Here is a 25,321-nt window from a genome sequence, read left to right as displayed (position 1 = left end):
TACCAATGCCATTCCTCTCTCCGTTACTCGTGTTTTCACTTCTTTGATCACTCCATCCATATATACATTGAACAGCCATGGGGACATCACACAACCTTGTTGCATGCTCACACTGATTGTGAACCATTCACTTAGGTGCCCATTATCCCTGACACATGCTTCACTACCATCATAAAAACTCTTGACGGCACCTAACAGCTTACCCTCTACACTGTACATGCCCAAAACTTTCCACAATCCTTCTCTGTCCACTTTGTCATATGCTTTTTCCAGATCCATGAATGCCATAAACACCTTATGGTCCTTTTCACAAGCCTTCTCTACTATCTGTCTCATTGCAAATATTTGGTCCACACATCCTCTGCCACTCCTAAAGCCACCCTGTTCATCACTCACTAGGACTTCTGATATCTCTCTTACTTCTATCTATCTATTGGCAGACGCCTCAATCCCGTTTGGGGTGGCCACAAACAAATCGCCTCCACATCGCCCTGTCCCCCGCCATTCCACTGCCCTGCTCCCAACTCACACCTCCCTCTCTCATATACCTCACCACCCCATCCCTCCATCTCATCCTCGGCCTCCCCATCCCTCCATCTCATCCTCGGCCTCCCCCTCCCTCTTCCCCCCTCCACCTCACTCACATTCATTCTCTTCGTCAGTCTTTCACCCTCCATCCTCTCCACATGGCCAAACCACCTCAGTGTGTTCCTCATAACGCTTCCTATCACATCCACATCCACACCACAATGCTCCTTTATATCCTCATTTGTCACCCTGTCTCTCCATGTGACTCCACAGGCTTCTCTTAAATAACTCATTTCAACTGCTCTCACTCTTGACTTGTGTCCTTCCAACAACGTCCAAGCTTCACTTCCATACGTTAGAGTTGGTATCACAATACTGTCATGTAGTAACTTTTTCACTTCCATGCTCACTTCCCTGTTTCTTATCACTGCTTTCAAAGAACCAGCAACCTTTCTTCCATATACCTTCCGTACCACACTTAGTAAGCTTATGCCACGATAATTCTTTCACTCACTTCGTTCATCTTTATTTTTGTGCAGGGGTACAATCACAGCCTTTTTCCACTCTGCAGGCACAGTTTCACTCATCCATGCCTTCTTACATATCTCCAACAAGCACTTCATTCCATTCTTTCCACTACATTTAAGCATCTTTGCATACACCACATCAACCCCAGCTGCTTTCCCATTTTTCAGCCGCTTCACAGCACTCTTCACCTGTGCAAGTGTCATGTCTCCTGGCACTGCATTCCTTCTCTGCACACCCCCAAAACCAATCATGTTTACAGCTGCTCTGCTCTCTCTATCCCTATTCATCAGGCTTTCAAAATATTCTTTCCATCTGGTCCTTACTTCATCTCCAAGGGTTAATAATCTACCACCTGCATCCTTCACACCATCCCATTTCTTACCGCTTTCACTTCTACATTTCCGCACCTCTTTCCAGAATAACTGCCTGTTTTCAGAGTAGTTCGCATTCATTTTTCTTCCTAGATCCTCATTTACCTCCTTCTTTTTCCTCTTCACTAGTCTCTTTATGTGCTTCTTGCTCTCAACATATTCAGTTCTTATTTCAACTGAACCCCTATCCTGTAACCACTTTAGCCACTTCTTCCTCTTTTCCTCCACTGCTCTCTTTACCTCCTCATCCCACCATGCCGTACCTTTCTTCTTTGTTGTTACTCTTGCGACACCACATACCGCTTTAGCATTCCTAACTAAGCAATACCTGTATGCATTCCTCAGTCTGTCCAGATCCATTTCATTCCAATTCAGTAATTCTAACTCGTCCTCTACTTTGGTCCTGTATTCATCTGTCATTTCTTTGATCCTCAGCTTCTTAACTTTCAGTCTTTCTCCCTGACTGCTTCTCTCTCTCCTAATCCACCTCACTCCTTTCAGCTTGATCTTGCATACCACACTCATATAATCTGACAGACCTCCACGTCGTCCTCTCACAACCCTCGTATCAGCAACCATTCCCATCATCGACCTCTACGAGCATGTAATCAATGAGGCTACTTTCAACACGATCCCCGTTCCCTCTATACCATGTACTTTTATGTACATCTCTGTGTTTGAAATACGAGTTACAAATGAACAACCTCCTCTCCTGACACATATCCTTTAGTCTCTTCCCATTATCATTTTCTCCTGGTACTCCATAGCAACCCATTATATCATCCTCAGGACCAGTGCCGACTCTTCCATTCATATCCCCCATCACAATCACTTTATAGCTCCTGGGCATTTCTCCGACTACTTCACCCAGCTCATCCCAAAACCTGTCTTTCTTTCTCTCACTCCTGTCCTCACATGGTGCAATCACTGCCACTTTCAGCTTCTCAAACTTGAACTTGACATACATACATCTCGAGCTAACACATTTGTAGTCTCTCATTCCACTCTGCCACACCTCATTCATCAACAAAGCAACTCCTTCCTTGCATCTTCCTTGCCCATTCATTCCCGATCTTACACATTTCACACCCTCCCACTCGTCCACTTCGCATCCTTTTATCTTCGTTTCACACAGTGCCATCACAGCATATCTCGCACTCTTGAACACATTCACCACTTCCACCCTCTTGCTGTCCTCATTCACACCTCTCATATTCCACATGGCCACTCGAGTCTGCCCATTTGGTTGGGGCCCTGGGCAGGTATTCGGCCCTCCGAAGCTCTCTGAAACAACTGCCATGATTAAGTGATTTTGGATAGGGGAATCTGGGGGACACTTAACCCTGCCAGAAACCCCGGTTATATGGTTACCACCCAGCGTAGTAAATGGTTTCCTGGGTACAGGAAACCATTTGGCTTGTCACTCAGTGTAGAGATCATATGGCACCTCTACATTGAGTGAGTGGATGATGGGCACCCCCACCTAGCATTTATTAAACATTTTATTATTCCTGGTGTACAAGAAACCATTTGGCTTGCCACTCAATGTAGAGTCACCCTAGACAGGAGGATGAGGAAAGAGTGAAGGAAAGAAAGACAGAAGAGGAAGGAAGGAAGATTTTCAAATTTTTCATAGTTCTGAGCAGTCTTAAATGAAAACAGTCCATATTAACCAAGTTTTAAAAATTAAGCGTAAATCTTGAATGCATTTTTTTTTTTTTTTTTTTTTTTTTTTTTTTTTTTTTCTGTGGGTGACGATGAAATATGTTCTCTCTTCAAGATTGATTGTGATTATCTACAAAGTTGCCTTGAAGTCATAGTCATTGTTTACATTGTATGTACTTAACCCCTGGTGCAGTAATTCTAATCAAGCCGGTTACCTCCCCTGAGTCATTGTTTTCGGACCTTTTTTTTTTTTTTTTTTTTTTTTTTTTTTTTTTTTTTTTTGTCATCAGAGCAAGTGTTTCTGAGCTCGAACTCTTCATCACACGTCATTTTGTAATTTATGCCTCTTGGGTGGGTGTGAGGGTGGCTATAAGTCACCAGCATGATGGGAGGTAGACGGGAGTGGGTCTGACATTGCTGGGCTACAAACGAGAACTATCTATCTATCTATAGCCCGATGCCCCAATCCCGCGAAGAGTAGCCACAGACAAAACGCCTCCAAGTCGCTCTGTCACCCACCATTTGACTGCCCTCCCCTCAACTCACTCCCCCCTCCCTCATATACCTCTCAACCCCATCCCTCCACCTCATCCTCGGTCTTCCCCTCCCTCTCCCCCCCTCCACATCACCTACATATATCCTCTTAGTCAGTCTTTCATTCTCCATTCTTTCCACATGTCCAGACCACCTCAGTATATTTCTCCTAATTTTCTGAGCCACATCCACCCCACAATGTTCCTTCACTTCATCATTCGTCAACCTTTCCTTCCATGTCACACCACATGCTTTTCTCAAGTAACTCATTTCCACTGCTTTCACTCTTGACTTGTTCCCCTTTAGCAAGGTTCATGCCTCACTTCCAAATGTCAGGGTAGGGATCACAATACTGTCATGCAGTCACTTCTTAACTTCCATACTCACCTCCCTATTTCTCATCACTGCTTTCAGTGAACCAACAGCCTTCCTTCCCTGCTGTACACTTTCAAGCACTTCATCCCCTAAAGTTCCATTCTTACTCATCACACTACCCAAATACAGTACTTGAATGCACTCACATTCTCCATATCCTCACCATCCAACCTCACCGTGCATTCAGTGACTTCATTCCTCTCAAACACCATAACTTGTTATCAATAACTTTCAGATTCCTCTTCCTACACACTGTCCCAAATGCATTCACCAAACCTTGCAACTCCCATTCATCTTCACTCAACAATACTGTATCATCGGCAAACAGCAACACCAGAATCTTCCACATCCACTGCCCTACCTTGCACCTCCTTCATAACCCCATCCATGTATATATTAAACAGCCATGGAGACATCACACATCCCTGTTTCAGTCCCACATTTAGATCAAAGAACTCACTCAGCTCACCATCCACTCACACCGTAGCCCTAGCTCCTTCGTACATACTCTTCACAGCACTCAACAATTTCCCTTCCACTCCATATATTCTTAATACCTTCCACATACCTTGCCTATCTGTTCTTTCATAAGCTTTCTCCAAGTCCATGAAGGCAGCATACACTTTCTTTCCCTTCTCTAGTCTCTAGATACTTCTCCACTAAACATCTTAGAACAAATATCTGATCTACACACTCTTTTCCCTTCCTAAATCGCCCTTTTTCTTCTCCAACTAGCTCATCTGTTATATGCCTAACCCTATCAATGAGTATTCTACCATATATTTTTCCAACCACACTAAGAAGGCAAATATCCCTATGGTTACCACATACTTCTCTCTCCCCTTTTCCATTGTGTAAAGGAACAATTATACCTGATTTCCAGTCCTCAGGAACCCTTCCCTCTTCCCAAGCCAGTCTACACAACTTCCATATCCACTCCACAACAGTCTCACCCCCATACTTCAGCATTTCACCACACACTTTATCCATTCCCAGGGCCTTTCCCATCATGAATTACTAAATATGCGGTATTTGGCAACTGCGGTGTGGCAGGGCTTGGCAACTGCACTGATGGTGTAGAGGGAGACTCAGCATTCCTCTGCAGACCACCGATGCTTCCTTGTGCTTGAAATTATGGCACGGAGACCCATCGCCCCACATGAGCCGATAGTGCGGCCAGGGGAGGCCTGCATATTGTCTCATATGAGGCAATGAGTGCAGCGAGGTTCAAGCCCACCAGCCATTGTGCAGAGACACATGTAGCATTTTTAAAGAGTTTAATGGCTTGGCTGCACACAAACTAGTGAGAGGTGTCCCCTCCCCCATCCTCTCTCTCTCTCTCTCTCTCAGTCTGGTAAAGTTGTTTCTCTTACAACTTCCAGATGTGGAACACTGTGGGCGTGTGGAGTGTATGTTTGAGTGTAGCTGCCGAGATCAGAGCTGGAAGCATTCAGTGTCCAACTCTGGGAGAACCATCAACAGTGTGTCAATATTTAATTTGGATCGGGAGCAGAATGAAGGCCTTGCTCTTCGAGAGAAGGTTAGAGCTTGGCACCTAATGATATATTGCATGCAAATTCTTATGTTTAGCTAACTGGATGGTAAGGTAGCAGTGAGGAAAGTAGCAGTGCAGTGTACAGTAAACCCTCAATATAACGAACCAGTTGGTACTAGACCCGATATTAAAGCTGAATACCATGCTGTTCGGTAATTTCCTAGGCAACATGGCTTTTACCAAACAAAGATTGTTAAATATAGTGTGTCGTTTGGCTGTACACTTGTACACAGTAACATACAGCTAGGTCTAAATGGCTTTTTTTATCAGCAGCTGCTTTATTTATTGATCATGTGTTTGTTCTTACCTTTCAGGTAGTAATTGCACTGCAAATAAAGACTGCAAATAGGCCTTGGATAAATGTATGTTCGTTCGTCGTTCGGTATTTACAAGGAAAGTATGGGTAAAGCATACTTGCACTGTACATTAACTGTTAGCTACATTACAATAAATACTACATACAGTATTAGAGAATAACAATGCAAACAGTACAGAATAGCTGCATGATCATTAAACTTTAAAATACAGTACTCCATTACACCATTCACACGGATGATAACCACCACAATACTGCGCTATACTGTACACTGCTTGTACACTACTGTACATTCATTGTTCGGTATTCACAGTAAATACTGTACAGTACTACATATCAAAGAATGCCATGTACAGTTGTCCTCTTAAGCTCGTATTTTGTCATCAGTTGGGAGTGAAACAGGCTTTTCTTGCTATCCTTGATGATAGTAAGCTTCTCCTTTCATCATCATCATCATCATCATCCATACCTCCTTTCACACCCTAGGGCAGGGTGAGGAGTAGCAATTCCAGACAGCCTAAGTTTGCCCAGTCCAATGAGCCACACTTCCATTCACTCATCATTCAAGCCCGCAGAATCCTGGCTTTATATGATACACCAAAAACATTCACCACATTCTGTAGCTTCATATAAACGTATCCGACAGAGTCAATCCGGACACTGTCACATTAAAATGGGGTGCCAAATCCCTGATCATGTACTTCTTATCACAACATTCATCCAGCCAGCTCGATCTCTTGTCAGACCCCTAGCCTCACCGACTTCCATACCTCACTTCCTCACACACTCGTGCACCATATCCTTCCACCTTCTCCTTGGCCTACCTCGCCTTCTTCCTCCTTCAGATTTGCGCAGATATACCTCTTTCACCACTCTATTGTTATCCCTTCTCTCTACATGATACCATCTCAGTATACTCCAATTCTGGTGTCCACAGACTTCCCCATTCCTCATCCTTCACAAACCACATTATTTCATATCATATCCACTCTTTGTACTCCACATACATTCCTCAGCAGTCCCATCCCTACTACTCTTACTCTTGACTTTCATTTTCATGTCACACCATAGTCTCATCCATATGTTGGCACTAACACACTTTCATGTTAGCCTCTTGCAGCTGCAACATTCAAGCCTCTGTTTCTTATCAAGTCCTTCGTAGTACCAGTTACTTTCCTTCCTTGTGTCACTCTGCTCTCCACTTCTTTTGCAAATTTTCCTCTCTTTTCTATCACTGTACCCAGGTATTTGAACTCTCTAACCAATGCCAGTCTCTCTCCATTCACTATAACATCACACTGGGAGTCACCTTCTCTCTCAATAACCATCACTTTTTTCTACATTTACTCTCAAGGCACGACACTCACAGACATTAGCAACTCTGCACTAATCTACCAAGTCTTGTCTGGTATTTGCAAGTAGTACTGCATCATTAGCATACAACAAATCTGAGATATTACATCCATCACCATTCATTATCAACACCATCCTCCTCTCCGTTACTCGTGTTTTTACTTGTCTCATTAACCTATCCATGTATGCATTGAACAACCATGGAGACATCACACAACCTTGTCACGTGCCCACACCAATTGTGAACCATTGACTTAGATGCCAACTTATCCTTACACATGCTTCACTACTTCATGAAAACTCTTGACAGCACCTAGCAGCTTACCATCTACATCAAACTGTGCAAAACCTTCAACAGTCCATCTCTGTCTACTTTGTTATATGCCTTTCCCAGATCCATGAATGCCATAAACACCTTATGGTCCTTCTCACAAGCCTTCTTCATTATCTGTCTTACCACAAATATTTGATAAACACATCCTTTACCACTCTTAAAGCCACCCTGTTCATTACTCACTAGGACTTCTGATATCTCTCTTACTTTCTCTATAATAATTCTTCCCTATACTTTCCCTGCCACACTCAGTAAACTAATGCCACGTTAATTCTTTCACTCACTTCACTCACCTTTATTTTTGTACAGGGGTACAATCACAGCCTTTTTCCACTTTGCTGGCACAGTTTCACTCATCCACACCTTTTTGCATATCTCCAACAAGCACTTCATTCCGCTCTCTCCACTAGACTTAATTATCTCTGCATACACCTCATCAACCCTAGCTGTTTTCCATTTTTTCAGTTGCTTACCAGTGATCTTCACTTGTGCGATTGTCACATTTCCTGGCACTGCATTCCTTCTCTGCATATCCCCAAAACAAGTCATGTTTACAGTGGCGCTGCTGTCTCTATTCCCATTCATCAGGCTTTCAAAATGTTCTTTCCATCTGGTCCTTACTTCATCCCCATGGGTTAATAATGTACTACTTACATCCTTCACACTTTCACATTTCTTTCCACCGTCACTTCTACATATCTGTGCCTCTTTCCAGAATAACTTCCAATTTTCAGAGTAATATTCATTCATTTTTCTTCCTAGATCATCATTTACCTCCTTCGTTCTGCTCTTCACTAGTCTCTGTACGTGCTGCTTGCTCTCAGTACAGGATATTCAGTTCTTATTTCAGTTGAACCCCTGTCCTGTAACCACTTTAGCCACTGTTTCCTGTTTTCCTCCACTGCTCTCTTAACCTCTTCATCCCACCATGCCGAACCTTTCTTCGTTGTATGCCCTTGGTTGTTGGGGACGAAGCATTTGAAGGTCATGATGCCATGACTTAAGGCTGTAGAGATACAGTAGTACAGTATTTGGTGAATTTGCGGAGTGAAGGCTGTAGAGATACAGTAGTACAGTATTTGGTGAATTTGCGGAGTGAAGGCTGTAGAGATACAGTAGTACAGTATTTGGTGAATTTGCGGAGTGAAGGCTGTAGAGATACAGTAGTACAGTATTTGGTGAATTTGCGGAGTGATGGAAGGTGGTCCTCTTACAATGCTGGTCGGTCAGAGATTGATGTGACATTCTGCGGGATGCGAAAGCAGGGTCAGCTTTAGGAGGTGCAGTGCCCAATCCGAAACATTTTTGCTGGGGCCCCCAGGTTCACAGCCAAGGTCTGTAGAATCATGGAGATATAAACGAAGTCAATTATAGACTTTATGTCTCTGTTGTAGAATAGAAAGCGATCAATATGTGCTTAAAAAGTGCATGTGAGTTAATACTGGGGAGATAGTTCAGATGCTGATGAACCGTCCTGCATCCTCCTCCTCAACTGTCTGAATCAACCTGAATCTGTACAATTAATGGGTACCCTCAGATTTCACACGAGAGTTTAACATTCATTTTTTATAGTATTATCTTCTACATGCAACACAGATTCACCTAATAATGCATAATTTGCTGCTGACATATACATGGAGATAGAGCTTATGATATACACTTAAATTATAGCATAGGGCGTGCAAAATGAATAAATAAATAAAATAAAATAAAATAAAATAAAATCTGACCTGCATCAAAAAGTGTGGCGGTTGTTGCTTGGAGGTCCTGTGTGGTCAAAGTAAACAAACTCTCTCACTTTCACACAAGACCTCGCAGCACTAGGTCCCATCCGTTTCTTAGGAAATGCACTATCCAAACCATCACCGCTCTTCGCTACCCTAGCTCCCTATCACAGGACCCCCTTAGGTGCGAGACTCAGTTGGGAACAAATGGCTTAAAAGCTGGCTGTGTGCAGATGTATGTGTGTGTGTGTGTGTATGCACATGTGCGTACGTCCATGTAGAGATGCCATGCTGGTTATTGTTTCCCGCACCTTTATTCTTTTACCGAACAAAAATCATTAAATGAACATAACATTCAGCCAGCTCAAGGTGGTCATTAAAACCGAAATTCGTTAAGGTTTGGTACAGTAATCCCGCATTTTTTGCGGATTTTTTGTCTACGGTTTTGCCCTCTCGCGGATTTTCTTAGCTTTAATAAGTTCAACAAAAATATCCTTGAATATACAGAAAAAAAAAAATTGAAACTCCCGCAGCTTCCAATTGTAGCGCGGTAAACTCACGCCACCCTCTGTCCCTTTCCCGTGGCCCCTCTGCCAGTGTTACCATATCTAGCATAATTTTATTCTTTTAGCATAATTTTGATCAAATTTTCGAGTCTGGAATATTTTTTAGCATATTAGAAGTTTTAGAATCATTCTAGCATAATTTAGAATGGAATGGAATATTTTTAGAATAATTTTATAAAAGCTACAAATCAGAGAGAGAGAGAGAGAGAGACGAATAAGGTAAGAAGATGTTTGAATAGTTGGTTACTTTCAGTTTGGGCTTGGTTGGGTTGGATTAGGTTAGGTTAGGTTAGGCTGGATTAGGTTAGGTTAGATTAGGTTAGGTTAGGTTCGGTTTGGTTCGGTTAGGTTAGGATAAGTTTGAGCTTTGTACTTTACCCATGAAACCTAGGTTTTTCCGATGGATTTTGGTATGATTCATTCGATTTTCAGCTTCATTTCAGTCGGAAATGACCATTTTCTGTGTTTCCCCCCCTCCCTATAACCCCCAATTCCCCAAAGATCCCTCATTATTTCAGGGGGATGGGGGGGGGTCATATCTCAAAATCTGGTTATTTCCGACGGAAATGATGCTCAAAATCGAACGAATCACATCAAAATCCATCAGAAAAACGTCAAGTTTCGTGGGAAAAAGCAGTATGGGTAGATACTGATATTTATCCTCTTACTGAATGTAGGTTCATTTTAATATGTTCATAGTAAACAATACATAATTAATATGTTGCACGAATATGTATAGAATTTTATCATTTAGCTTCAAGTTAGCATAATTCATTTTTTACTAGGAACAAATATGCTCAATCTAGCATAATTTTTTCATTGCTCTAGCATAATTTCGTTGTTTGGATATGGCAACACTGCTCTCTGTCCCGCATTCTTCAGTCCACGCCTGACTGCCTTAAGTGGCTGTTGTGGTTGTAACCACACTATGATATGAGCCTCTTGCCTCCCACTTGCTTTCCACATGGCCCCAGGACGTAAGCCAGCCTCACCAAAGGCTAATAATACAATTAGTACGAACTCCAAAGTGACAAAATGATCAAGTTATGACCTTAGCAGAGAAAATTGTGTTACTGGACAAGCTAAGAAACAACCGTGCGAGTGTTTGCTATCACCAGTTAATGCATCCTTTTATTTTGTACTGTTTTGTTAATAAATGTGTAGATAATTGTGTATTACAGTACGGTGTTTACGTTTTTCCTTCATAATGGAGTATGTGCTTTCAATCTTGTAAGAAGGTATTTCGGGATGAGTATGGAGGTTTCGGGACAATTCGCGGTCACAACAAACACGAAACAATTCGCCTTCATTAATGAAGATAGCTATGGGTGATGCTAGAATATAATTCAAAGGCGACTACAGCGAGGAAGAAACAAGTTAATTATTGACTAAAGGTGCAACTAATAAATAATTTCCAGAACCTACGCTACTGAACATAGACTGCTGGATCCCCCTGAAATATAGTTATTAAAGTATTGATTAATTAATAATAAGTATATTGAAAGTATTGATTAGTATATTTATAGAATGGCGGGGAATCGTCCAGGGTGCGAATTGTTCTGAAGGGGAATCGTCCATGTTTTGACGGGGAATTGTCTGACGGCGAATTGTCTCGCAATCAGTATGGACATGGACTGTGTGATGGGCAGCATGGTGGACACAAGTGCAAGTTTTCAATTGTTAATAGAGTATTCGCGGAATTGACTTTTCGCGGGGGTTACAAGAACGTAACTACCGCGAAATATGCGGGATTACTGTATATCAATGGTTTTCTGTATATATGATTTATAAAGTAATGTGTTTAATATAATTATTGACTTTCATCTTAATGGTTTTTGGTCAGAGAATAGTATGTAAAGCCTTTCACAGTACAGTATTTTTTCAGAAAGATTATTATAGTTCTAAATGTTATAGTCAGCCTTAGAAGAGATACAGTAAATGTAGTACACTGAAGGCGGGGTTAATAGACCTAGAGTGAAATTTACCTCTGAAAGTTATTATTTTTTGTATAATTATTCCCCTTTATACTAAGCTTACAGTTCTTCCAGGACTTTAAGAGGACAGTGATCCAGACTGGCTCTGAAGTAATCCTTGTTGGTGCAGAGCGACGAAAGCGAGAACGAAAGATCCCAGGCAGGTTCCGGGACTCCACCATCTGGCCTGGCACTGACTATGTTCAGTTTGAGACCAGCAGAATATGTGACCCGCCTACTCAGCCACTACCATTGCAACAAGGTGATGCTTGTATTGTCATCCCTCTGGTGACTGTACAGTGAATGACCAAGCATTTTACTGTGACCTAGGAAATCATTTATTACTCTAGGTGGTAACATTGTAACCAACTGATGCCTGTTGGTCAGGTGGGTAAAGGTGCATAAACTTCATAGCTTATTCATAAGACCAAGCAATTCTCCAACATCCAACAGATAGTGGTGCCACACCCCATCACATACAGTAAGATCTCACTATAACAGGCTAGTTGGGGCCCAGGCCATTCCAAAAAAAACGAAATTCCGATATAAGCGACATCCGGACTTCATCCCGCCAACCCGGACTTTTTCCAATATATCAGACATTAGCCTGGATCGCACCGATGGTTTTTAAACTGTTTTCACTACTGTGTTGTACCTTCTCAACATTAATCAAATGGTATAATATGTATAATAATACTGTATTGTACACTGATAGACATGTCTTTTATTTACCTTATTATGGTGAACATAGCTGAAGTGGTTAGGCTGGCTTTATTAGACTTTTTCCGATATATAGGAATGAAGTCCGGTAGCTCCTTGATTCCGATAAAAGCGAATTCCGGTCTATTGAAGTCCGTTATATCGAGGTTTCACTGTATCTCCATTTAAGTTCTGATCTCCACTATTCACAGTGAGTATATACGAAGACTGTTTCATTCAGGAATAGTGTGATGTTATTACAGTACTGTCTCCCTTTTCATGGGGGTTATGTCTCAGAGATTTCCGCGAATACCTAATTTCAGTGAATATTGGTCGTGCCCCCTAAAGGGGCTGTGCATTAGTAATAAACGTATATGTTTGCTTAATCATCCTCTGCTTTGCCCCAGAACATTGTAAGACATTAGATCATACACTGAACTGTATATAATTTTATAACTGAAGTTAATAATAATTGTCAGTATAATATTGTGCCCGCTATTAACCACAAAGTATTTCTCTTACCTCTATCGTCATGCTGTTTATGCCCACTTTGTTGTTTAGCACTTGAGAAGATGTCTTTGTATTTATCATCCACCAATAAATTGTTAGGAAAATTAATTTTACATTCAATTTTTTATTTAACAGTGGAAACACATGAATAGCAACATACAGTAAAACCGTGATATAACGGACTTCAGTAGACCAAAATTCGCTTTTATCGGAATCTAGGAGCTACTAGACTAAATTTCTATATATCAGAAAAAGTCCAATAAAGCCAGGAGCAGTCCAGAGTGCCTGACCACTTCAGTTATGTTCACCACGATAAGTTAAATAAAAAACATGTATATCAGTGTACAGTGCAATGTTATTATATACATTATACCAGTTGATTATTGTATTGAAGGTATAATACAATACAGTACTGCAATTGTAGAGAAAACGGTTTAAAAACCATTGGTGCGATCTGGACTAATGTCTGATATATCGGAAAAAGTCCGATTTAGCAGAGGAAGTCTGGATGTCGCTTTTATCAGAATGGCTTGGGTCTCAGTTAGTCCATTATAGTGAAGTTTTACTTTACTTTTCACTGCCGCCATGCTGTCACTAGCAGGAGATCAGCTAATTATTGTTTACCTTTGATGCATTTGGTGTGGTGCTATAACTACTGTACGTGCTTAGTTTACCATTTATTTATGATTTGTTTTTGATGATGTACAGTTATCCAAGTCTACATTATTGGAGTCTTGTAGGAATATCAAAATCTTAAAGAGTGATGCAGTACATGTGTGTGTGTGTGTTTGTGTGAAATGAGTGAAAAAAGGTGTTGAAGGTTAATATTTACTGTGGTTACTTTAATTTACTGGAATGTCAGTTGCATACGGTAATGCTTTAACAGTGATACAAATCTTATAAAAGAAATATTGTAGGAGATTGGTGCCTACCAACAAATCTGCTTTTGTTCAATATAAGTAAACAGTCCTCAGCTAATGACATTTGACACGTGTTGTTGTGTGGATAAGGTATATTTACTGCATATTTCACTCACCATAGACCTTCAGAATCTTATCACATTGCTTTGTAAAGTTGTATTCTGTTGAGTTTCCATCACCATGACTGTCTTTGAGAACACATGCAAAAACTGTTATTAACCCTTTAACCGCGGGTGTCATTCCAGAATGACGTTGCAAGAACTGGACCAAACCGCGGGTGTCATTCTCGAATGTTTGTGAATATTTTGAATACCCCGCGTTTTTTCCGTGCGCCAATTGTTTCAAGGGAGAGTAGCTATTAAGTTCTTTCACTCCAGCCGACCCCCACCTCCCTCTTCCCCCCCCTGGGGCCCCACCTCCCACCCCCTGGGCCCCCCACCCCACCCCTGACCAAGCGCGCATCAGTATCTGTCCAGCTGTGTGAGTGACAACACATGTTGATGTGGCAGTGAAGTGCAGGCAATTACAGTGCCTTTTACCTGTCTCAGTGAACACAGAGTGGGTGTTTATCGTATGTGCAGTGTTCATATATGTTTATAGTATTATTATCAGAATGTGATTGGCATTTGGTAATGGTGTGTGAGCGAAAAATAGTGATTACAACACCGCTGATGTGGCAGTGAAGTGCAGGCAATTACAGTGCCTTTTACCTGCCTCAGTGAACACAGAGTGGGTGTTTATCGTATGTGCAGTGTTCATATATGTTTATAGTATTATTATCAGAATGAGGTTGGCATTTGGTAATGGTGTGTGAGCGAAAAATAGTGATTACAACACCGCTGATATGGCAGTGAAGTGCAGGTAATTACAGTGCCTTTTACCTGCCTCAGTGAACACAGAGTGGGTGTTTATCGTATGTGCAGTGTTCATATATGTTTATAGTATTATTATCAGAATGAGGTTGGCATTTGGTAATGGTGTATGAGCGAAGGTAATGATGTGTGAGCGAAAAATAGTGATTTTACACCCCTCACTTCTAACGGCACTGCCCGTCCTGTGAAAGTCAACAAAGTCATGAAACCTACATCAATGGAAAGCTGAAGGTTAGTACTTTCTAATGGTACCTTATTTTTTTCTCTAGCTTTATTCTGTGCAGAGTTATTAAGGTTTAAAGGTTTGTTTACATTTGGCTGAAACCCCCGCGGGAGAGGACAGTCAGACCAAAACAATACCCGCGGTTAAAGGGTTAACTCGTTTCATTAGGTAGCTTAGAGAACTTCAGAAAGTTATCAGGTTTTCTTCCATACATGTTCGTGTTTCCATCACCACAATCGCTCATAATACCAGCACACACTGTGTTCTTGGGGCTGAATTATTATGTCCCCCCCCCCCCCATTTTTTTTTTTTTTTTTTTTTTTTTTTTTTTTACAACAGTGTGTTTCTGTGTTATTTAATTTGAGAACTAATTTGGGTAATGAAAATGTCTGTGATTTTATTAATTATGGCATGGTATTATTTTATTAATTATGGTATATGGTGATTACTTTCATTTGAATCACCAGGATTTGCAGCTAGATAATACTGTATGTAAAGGCACTAGATTCTGTGATTTTTTCAACAAGCCAACAGCATTGGAACGGCTTAAGTGGGACAAACAAGGGGACAATGCAGGCCATTTGAGAAAGGGCAGGAAGGGTTGTGTGGGGGGGGGAACAATGCATCATGTAGAACCGTATCAGTGCTTTCCAGCATTTCTCAGATGTTGTTGAAGAATAACCATCTGCTCTTCACGAATAACCCAACCCAGCAAGGGCGAACCCTATGAAGAGGGTGGGACTAGTGTAGTGGGAATGTTTTTATGACATGTCAGGAAGTCTTTTTGCAAAGTCTGTTAAGATTATTCTAATGAAATTCAAATCCCCAAACTGTTTCATTTTCCAGTCTTACATCAGTCTTGCAGCTTCTTTTAAAAATGTAACTGTGTGTGATAGGTGGTGGCAACCATCATCCACTCACTTGATGTAGTGCTGCCAGCTTCTTCCTTCACCTTTATCATTCTTTTTCTGTGTCTGCCCTCCTCTCTTCCTGTGTTTCCCATCTTTCCTGGCACTTCTCATTCCTCTCTCCTTTTCAGATGGCTTTATATTAAGTGACAAGCCTAATGGTTTTCTGTTAGCCAGGAATTCATTTATAACACTGGGTAGTAACCATATAATCAACCCACACGATTTCCCTACGTGTCAACAAATGGGTTGGTGGAGGGTTAGTGCCCCTCCCTGTAAAACTACTAAGAGACAAATGACCACCCCTTACAGATTATGGTATCTAGTTATAGATAGATAGATCCCCCCCCCCCACTACCATCACCACAGAGAAACAAAAATGAACAACCTCCCAAAATTACATAGAATACCTCACCAACATCCTTTCTTGTCCATGCAAAAGTATACATCACAAACATGTACACAAACATGTTGCCACCATAGCCATTCAAAAACTCCTGCCAAACAACATCTTTCATGATCTCCCATCAGACATTCCTTCCTTCCATACATCCCTTCCCAGGGAGACTAAAGTGTGTCTAGCCAGACTACAAGTTTGCCTTTACTTTCTCTTGCATCAGTACGAACGTAAAATACAACTTGCAGAAATCCACCATGCCCTCACTGTAACGCAGCTTGCCACACCACAGCACAATGTATCACTTAATGCACCACATCATCACAACACAGACAGCTCTTTTGCATGACCTCAACAAAAGATCTCTGGGAACACCAGGCTTAAGTGATTGGCTTCCTGCATTCCATTGTATATTCATACCCAGGTGAGCCTGGGCTTAGATGAACAACAAAACAACAGCCATTTGATCACCTTCCCACTAAACCACCATGTGTTCATTTGTTAGTTATATAATTGCCATCTTATATACAGTAATTGACTTCTAAAGTAGGACTGTCGGTGTAAAAACAATATAGGTAGGTAGCACTACGATACTTGAAGTATGTGGATGATTGGTGCCCTATCGCAGGTTTTCATTTATCCTTGCCCTAATAGTGAACAAATAAATATGTAATTTACATTAACTTTCCTTTTTTGTCCAGGTTTTCTCATTCAACTTGTAACAGCATTTGTTCCTCTTACTTTTCAGCAGCTGCTGGTATTCCACTCTCAGAAGCTTCGAAGTACATTAAAAACTTTAAACTGAATATCCCTTGGTATGATATCAAAGGGATTAGCATCTGGTGTATGGATCATTCTTGTTATGACTGCCGATGTTTATCTGACCCCATCTTCCACCAGACCCACCCATCAGTGCTAGAAGCAAATCAAGTTAATGGAAGGGAAGATATTGCCAAAAAGAATACAGGTGCTTTAGATATATTAGAGGATGCTATAAAACCAGGCCAAGCAGAACTTGAACAGATGGAGGATCTCAAAGATTTTTATCCCTGTTGCACTGTTGTTAATATTATTGTAAACAACACAGAAGCCAAACGTCGATATTCATGGAAGCTTAAGGAATGGTCACATGCTTCTCTCATTCATTGTGCAAGAACAGCTGGGTATACAAGGGAAAATGTTTCTCAGGAAACTAAGAATCTGACTATCTCTGGTCTCTCTGCTAAAGATACTACTCCACAGCAGATTGTGGAGACTGTTGTGAAGTCTTTTAGAAATAAACATGAAAAATTGCTTTTGCCACCAATGGCCATTGGGGAAAATCTTGAGCCCCTTTTGAGTGATTCCCCAATAAATCTGCAGAGCACACTAGGCATGGCATCAGAACCTAGTAGGGGCAGAGGCAGACACAAGACTGATGATGGAGTGCCAGTTGTGGACCTCACTGCTAATACAGTGGAGGAAATGGATGCCACTTCACTTCCTACCAGTAATTTAAAACTAGTCCAGTTCAGACCCACTGATGGAGAGTCATCCAGCAGTATGAAGAGGAAAAGAGGTGAATCAACAAGCCCAGCCTCCAAGAGAATTCACATGACTCGTACTATATATGATGAAGGCCTCATCACCAAATCTATTGTCCCTACAACTGCAGGACTGTACTCAGTTGGGAATGCAGCCATCAGCCAGACATTTAGATCCCCAAATACACCAGAATGCCCTAGACTTGGTGACCAAACAAAATCAGTTATGAAGAAATCCCTGTCACTGTTGGATATGATGATGGCAGAAGAGAAACGAGGTGAACTGGAGCTTGACCTTAGGGACTGCACTCCTGGTAATGCATTACTGGTGGCAGAGGCACGTTTCAGGAAACTCATCAACATGAACATTATTGGAGTTATTGGAATAAATAAAGCTGGGAGGTAAGTTTATATGCATCATTATATATCACATGAAAGCAAGGATATTGGCTTATGATTACATAGTGGTTCTATTGGAAACAGCAAAGCAGGGAGGTAATAAATCCATCTATCAGTCTGTCTGTACAGATAGATATTAAAAATGCTACATACAGTAAAAGTTCATTAATCCGAATGGCAGTGGACTGAGAATCATTTGAATTATCAGATTTTTCGGATTTTTGGGTAGGACCCGTAAGACAATTTCATGTTTAAACTGAAATTTTACCGAATGGATCACTTTTCATTCATTCATAATACAATATGGCACATATTAACATTACATATTACACAAATTTTTCACTTAATAATGTATTACTGAATTGAATTGAAACATTTATTTTTGTAGAAGGTACAGAGTGCTAATACAACAAAGGAAGGTGGTGGGTTGTGCTACACAACTTACTGAAGACATGAACTGTAATTGGTAAATTAAGAAATGTTATGGGTTGTTTAACTCACGAGTAATGCGTAGTGTTGATAACAGCAGTTGTAGGTAGGTAAATCCAACTAGAGAGAGTAAGTCCAGGGTTAATAATAATATGCACGTATTGTAAAAGCACAATTCACCTTCATGATATGGATGATTCCCCGTCAGGACGATTCCCCATCATTTATTTACATATCAGTTTATTTAGCAAGTACACTAGTTTTTGAATACTTGTACCTCCTCAGAGTCATTTTAAAATGTACCCAGGATGTTGTAGAAACAAGTTAATTATTGTCTAAAAGTGCTTTTTTTTTTTTTTTTTTTTTTTTTTTTTTTAAATGTGTGTGTCCAACTCTGAGCAAAGGCTTCAGGGCCTATTTCTTGGGGGCAGTGACCTATTCCAACGCCCAGTAGTCCTCCTACACCTCTACATGTCACCACTTCGGCGCTAACACCCACCCTCCATACTGAATACATGCTAGGGCTGTCTCATACAGGACTGGTTCATTGATATCCAAAGCCTATGCTATTGAATGAACATAGACTTTGATAGATCCCCCTGAAAATTAGTTATTAAAGTATCAGTTAATCAGTAATAAATATATTTATAGAATGACAGCCAGGGTTGGCACCAAACTGGGTAACCCGGTTTTACCCACCTGGGTTTTTTCAGTAAAATCCACTTGAAAAAAAAAACTATTTTACCCACTTTACTGGGGTTTTTTAAAATAATGTATTTAATAACAAATTCAGTTTAATTTGATTAAATGGTTATATTTTTGCACACAATATCAGAAGTAAATAATAGCTACTTAATCATATTCTATTTCACTGGTTAAAACAACACATCACCAAGTATTTATAATATTTTGGAAGCATAATCTTACTGATTAAAAAAAAAAAAAAAAGCTTATTACATTTCTCATCACCAACATAAGTAAAAGATGCTCGTTGCAAATATGAATGTTGTTCTTTGAAAAAAAAAAAAAAAAAAAAAAAAGCTTATTACATTTCTCATCACCAACATAAGTAAAAGATGCTCGTTGCAAATATGAATGTTGTTCTTTGATTTTGTCAAAACTATTCATCATTATCATCATCATCTGGACCTCCTTTCCCACCCAAGGGCAGGGTGAGGAGTAGCAATGTCCAGACAGCCCAAAATTGCCCAATCCAATGGGCCACGGTTCCATTCACTCATCATTCAAGCCCCCAGAATCCTGGCTCTACGGATACACCAAAAACATTCACCACTTTCTGTAGTTTCACATAATCGTATCCGACAGAGTCAATCCAGACGCAGCCACGTTAAAAAGGGGTGCCAAAAATCACTTCTCCTCACAAAATTCATCCAGCCAGCTCGATCTCCTGTCAGTTCCCTAGCTTCACCGACTTCCAAACCTCTCTTCCTGACACATTCATCCACCATATCTCTCCACCTTCACCTTGGCCTACCTCGCCTCCTCCCTCCTTCGAATTTGCTCAGATATACTTTCATCACCACTCTATTGTTATCCATTCTCTCCACATGACCATACCATCTCAATACACTCTCTTCAGTTCTGGTGTCCACCGACTTCCTCACTCTGCATCTTTCACGAATCACATTATTTCGGAGCGAATGATGAGGTGAAAGAGAGAGAGATTGTCCAGGTGCTTGAGGGTGCGAAAGTGGATGTACTGTATGTGGAATAACTGAAACAACATGGAGAGGAGAAAGTGTGAGAGAATAGGAGTATGGATGGGGTATATGTGCAGGAGTAGGTGAGCATGAGAGGGCAAAGGAAGGAGTATGTACAGTTGTGAGTAAAAGATGGAAGAAGAGCATAAGACAGTATGGATCAGTTGGGTCAAGGATTGTATGGGTAAAGTTGAAAGTTGGAATACAAATGTGGGCGATTGTGTGTGTGTATGCGCCAACGCAAGATCGTGCTAGAAGAGTGAGAGAAGAGTTCTGGACAAATGTAGAAATGTGCATGGAAGAGTTTGGAAGGAATGAGAGAGTGTTTTTGATCGGTGATATGAATGGTAAAGTTGGGAATGTGAAGGTGGATGGAATAGTTGGTGAGTGGGGTGCGCCTACTGAGATAGATGAGAATGGCAGTGCGTTAGTGGACATTTGTGCTGGGAGGGGGTTGGTGATAGCCAATACCCTCTTCAGGCATAAAATGATCCACAGGTATACATGGCGAGTGATGAGAAGGGTGGGTGGTGAACTGAATGAAAGGAAGGCAATGATTGATTATGTGTGTGTGGATGAAAGGATGCGAAGATGTGTAATGGATGCAAGAGCTTATAGAGGTTGGGGGAGTGGACTTTCTGACCACTACTTGGTGGTGGCCAGAATTAGGATTCAAGTAAGATGGAGGAATAGAAGAGGGGAAAGACGAGAGGAAGGAGAGTGGAAAGGTTACAAGAGGATGAGAAAAAGGCAGAGTATAAGAGAGAAGTGGAGGAACGACTGGGCAAATATGAATTGGAGCAGATGGGAGACGTGGAAGGTGTGTGTAGGATATTTACAGAAGAAATATGTGCAGCATGTGATGTGGTGTGTGGAAGGAAGAGAAGACAGAGGGGGGTACAAGGAACAGCGTGGTGGACTGAAGAGGTGAGACAGGCTGTGGCACAAAAGAAGAAAGCATACAATGAATGGATGATAAATAGGGGCGTGGAAGAAGTTGAGAGGCAGAAGAGAGAGTTATATGTTGAAAGAAAGAGAGAGGTGAAAAGATTAGTAAGAGAGAAGAGAGTGGATGAGGAATTTGAAAGGAATTTGAGTGTAAAGTGGAGGGACTGTAAGAAAATGTTCTGGAAAGAGGTGAAAAGAGTAAGACAGGGTGGAAGTGAAGTTAGCAGGGGAGTGAAAGATAAAAATGGTAGATTACTAGTGGAGAAGGGAGAAAAAGTGAGCAGATGGAGAGAACACTTTAAGGAATTGTTGAACATAGAGAATGGAAGTAATGCGAGTATAAGTGGCTGGGAGAAGGAGGGAGGTGAGAAGACAGGAAGAAATCAGTAGGATAGAAGTTGTGGAAGCAATGAAGAAAGTTAAATTGGGGAAAGCCCCAGGAATTGATGGAGTGTGTGGTGAAATGCTGAAGCATGGGGGAGAGATAGTAGTAGAATGGATGTGGAAGATGTGCAGATTGGCCTGGGAGGAAGGTAGAGTCCCGGAGGATTGGAAGTCAGGTACAATTATTCCCTTGTACAAAGGAAAAGGGGAAAAAGAAGTGTGTGGTAATCATAGGGGCATTTGTCTTCTTAGTATAATAGGATGAAAGACTGACTAAGAGGGTGTATGTAGGTGAGGTGGAGGGAGGGAGAGGGAGGGGTAGACTGAGGATGAGGTGGAGGGATGGAGTTGAGAGGTATATGAGGGAGGGGGGGTTGAGTTGGGGGGAGGGGAGTCAAATGGTGGGTGACAGAGTGACTTGGAGGCGTTTTGTCTGCGGCCACCCTTTGCGGGATTAGGGCGTCAGGCTATAGATAGATAGATAGATAGTATAATAGGAAAAGCGTATGGTATGATACTTATTGACAGAGTTAGAGAAAGAACAGAGAAATTAGTTGGAGAAGAACAGGGAGGCTTTAGGAAGGGAAGAGGTTGTGTAGATCAGATATTCATTCTTAGATCTTTAGTGGAAAAGTTTCTAGAGAAGGGAAAGAAGTTGTATGCAGCTTTCATGGATTTGGAGAAAGCATATGACAGGGTGGATAGACAAGGATTGTGGAAAGTGTTAAGAATATATGGAGTAGATGGGAAGTTGTTGAATGCTGTGAAAAGTATGTACGATGGTGCGAAGGCTGCAGTGCGTGTGGATGGTGAACTAAGTGAATTTTTCTCTTTGAAGGTTGAGATGTGTCATGTCTCCATGGTTGTTCAATCTGTACATGGATGGGGTAATAAAAGAGGTACAAGGTAGGGTAGTGGATGTTGGAGTGGCCCTGGTGAGAGAGGATAGTGTTTGGAAACTCCCTGTACTGTTGTTTGCAGATGATACTGTGTTGTTGAGTGAAGACGAAGGAGAGCTGCAAGGCTTGGTGGATGAGTTTGGGAGAGTGTGTAAGAAACGGAATCTAAAGGTGAATGTAGGGAAGAGTAAAGTGATGGTCTTTGAGAGAGGTGAAGTCAGTGAATGTACAGCGAGGTTGGATGGTGAGGAATTGGAAAATGTGAGTACGTTTAAGTACTTGGGTAGTGTGATGAGTAAGGATGGAAGTTTGGAGGATGAAGTGCTTGAAAGGGTACAGCAGGGAAGAAAGGTTGCTGGTTCTTTGAAAGCAGTGATAAGAAACAGGGAAGTGAGCATGGAAGTGAAAAAGTTACTACATGACAGTATTGTGATACCAACTCTAACGTATGGAAGTGAAGCTTGGACGTTGTTGGAAGGACACAAGTCAAGAGTGAGAGCAGTGGATATGAGTTATTTAAGAGGAGCCTGTGGAGTCACATGGAGAGACAGGCTGACAAATGAGGATATAAAGGAGCGTTGTGGTGTGGATGTGGATGTGATAGGAACCATTATGAGGAACACACTGAGGTGGTTTGGCCATGTGGAGAGGATGGAGGGTGAAAGACTGACGAAGAGAGTGTATGAGAGTGAGGTGGAGGGGGGAAGAGGGAAGGGGAGGCCGAGGATGAGATGGAGGGATGGGGTGGAGAGGTATATGAGAGAGGGGAGTATGAGTTGGGAGCAGGGCAGTGAAATGGCGGGGGACAGGGCGACTTGGAGGGGATTTGTTTGTGGCCACCCCAAACGGGATTGAGGCGTCTGGCAATAGATAGATAGATAGATAGACATTGTTTCGTATCCTATCCACCCTCTGTACACCACATACATTCCTCAGCAGTCCTATCTCCACTGCTCCTACTCTTGACTTTTCATTTTCATGCCACACCATAGTCTCACATCCATATGTTAAAGTTGGCACTAACACTCCTTCATGTAAGCCTCGTGCAGCTGCAACACTCAAGCCTCTGTTTCTTATCAAGGTCTTCATGGCACCAGCTACTTTTCTTTCTTGTCTCACTCTACTTTCAACTTCTTTTGTACATTTTCCTCTCTTTTTCTATCACTGTACCCAGGTATTTGAACTCTCTCACCAATTCCAGTCTCTCTCCATTCACTGTTACATTGCATTTGGAGTCACCTTCTCTCTCAATAACCATCACTTTACTCTTTTCTACATTTACTCTCAAGGAACGACGCTTACAGATATCAGGAAAACTCTGCACTAGCCTACCAAGTTCTTGTCTGGTACTTGCAAGCAGTACTGCATCATCAGCATACAACAAATTTGAGATATTCCATCCATCACCTTTCATTACCAATGCCATTCCTCTCTCCATTACTCGTGTTTTCACATCTTTGATCACCCCATCCATATATACATTGAACAACCATGGGGACATCACACAACCTTGTCGCACGGCCACACTGATCGTGAACCATTCACTTAGATGCCCATTAACCCTGACACATGCTTCGCTACCATCGTAAAAACTCTTGACAGCACCTAGCAGCTTACCCTCTACACCGTACATGCGCAAAACTTTCCACAATCCTTCTCTGTCCACTTTGTCATATGCTTTTTCCAGATCCATGAATGCCATAAACACCTTATGGTCCTTCTCACAAGCCTTCTGTACTGTCTCACTGCAAATATTTGGTCCACACATCCTCTGCCACTCCTAAAACAAACCTTTTCATCACTTATTAGGACTTCTGATATCTCTCTTACTTTCTGTATAATAATTCTTCCATATACCTTCCCTACCACACTCAGTAAGCTTATGCCACGACAATTCTTGCACTCACTTCGTTCACCTTTATTTTTGTACAGGGGTACAATCACAGCCTTTTTCCACCCTGCAGGCACAGTTTCACTCATCCATGCCTTGTTACATATCTCCAACAAGCACTTCATTCCATTCTCTCCACTGCATTTAAGCATCTCTGCATACACCTCATCAACCCCAGCTGCTTTCCCATTTTTCAGCCGCTTCACAGCACTCTTCACTTGTGCGAGTGTCACGTCTCCTGGCACTGCATTCCTTCTCTGCACACCCCCAAAACCAATCATGTTTACAGCTGCTCTGTTCTCTCTATCCCCATTCATCACGCTTTCAAAATATTCTTTCCATGTTAATAATCTACCACCTGCATCCTTCACACCATCCCATTTCTTTCTGCTTTCATTTCTACATTTCTTCACCTCTTTCCAGAATAACTTTCTGTTTTCAGAGTAGTTTGCATTCATTTTTCTTCTATTCATAATACTTCTATTTTAATAACAGCTTTTATAACCAATATCCTTTTCTTTTGAAATGATAATATTTTTGTGTCACAGTAAATTATGGTTTTTGTCATGTTACCCAACCAATATAGCAAAACTCCCCCCCCCCCCAATAAGACTGCAACTCTATGCTTCAGTGATAAAATAAAAATGAGACTTCACTTCTAAATGACTTACCAGCATGAAATAATATTTCCTGAAAAATAATAACATTATCCCTTACTGCAATTTCAAAAAATCGGTCAAAGTTTTCTTCATCTTCATAATAATAATAATAATAAT

General features: G+C 41.3%; 1 protein-coding gene across 1 annotated transcript in view; it reads left to right on the top strand.

The window, feature by feature from the left end:
• Positions 1 to 25,321, top strand: part of LOC145411032 (uncharacterized) — a 131,137-nt gene that overhangs the window by 19,960 nt on the left and 85,856 nt on the right. The window contains exons 6-8 of the mRNA XM_080281094.1: positions 5,384 to 5,541; positions 11,898 to 12,084; positions 17,103 to 18,276. Coding sequence (XP_080137220.1) covers positions 5,384 to 5,541; positions 11,898 to 12,084; positions 17,103 to 18,276 — 1,519 coding nt within the window. The remainder of the gene's footprint in view (positions 1 to 5,383; positions 5,542 to 11,897; positions 12,085 to 17,102; positions 18,277 to 25,321) is intronic.

The sequence above is a fragment of the Coenobita brevimanus genome, chromosome 87 (genome assembly GCF_032717465.1).
Source record: "Coenobita brevimanus isolate Jiangsu-jjx chromosome 87, ASM3271746v2, whole genome shotgun sequence".
Classification (NCBI taxonomy): domain Eukaryota; kingdom Metazoa; phylum Arthropoda; class Malacostraca; order Decapoda; family Coenobitidae; genus Coenobita; species Coenobita brevimanus.
Note: the sequence above shows the minus strand (reverse complement) of the source record. Positions and strands in the feature narration are given on the sequence as shown.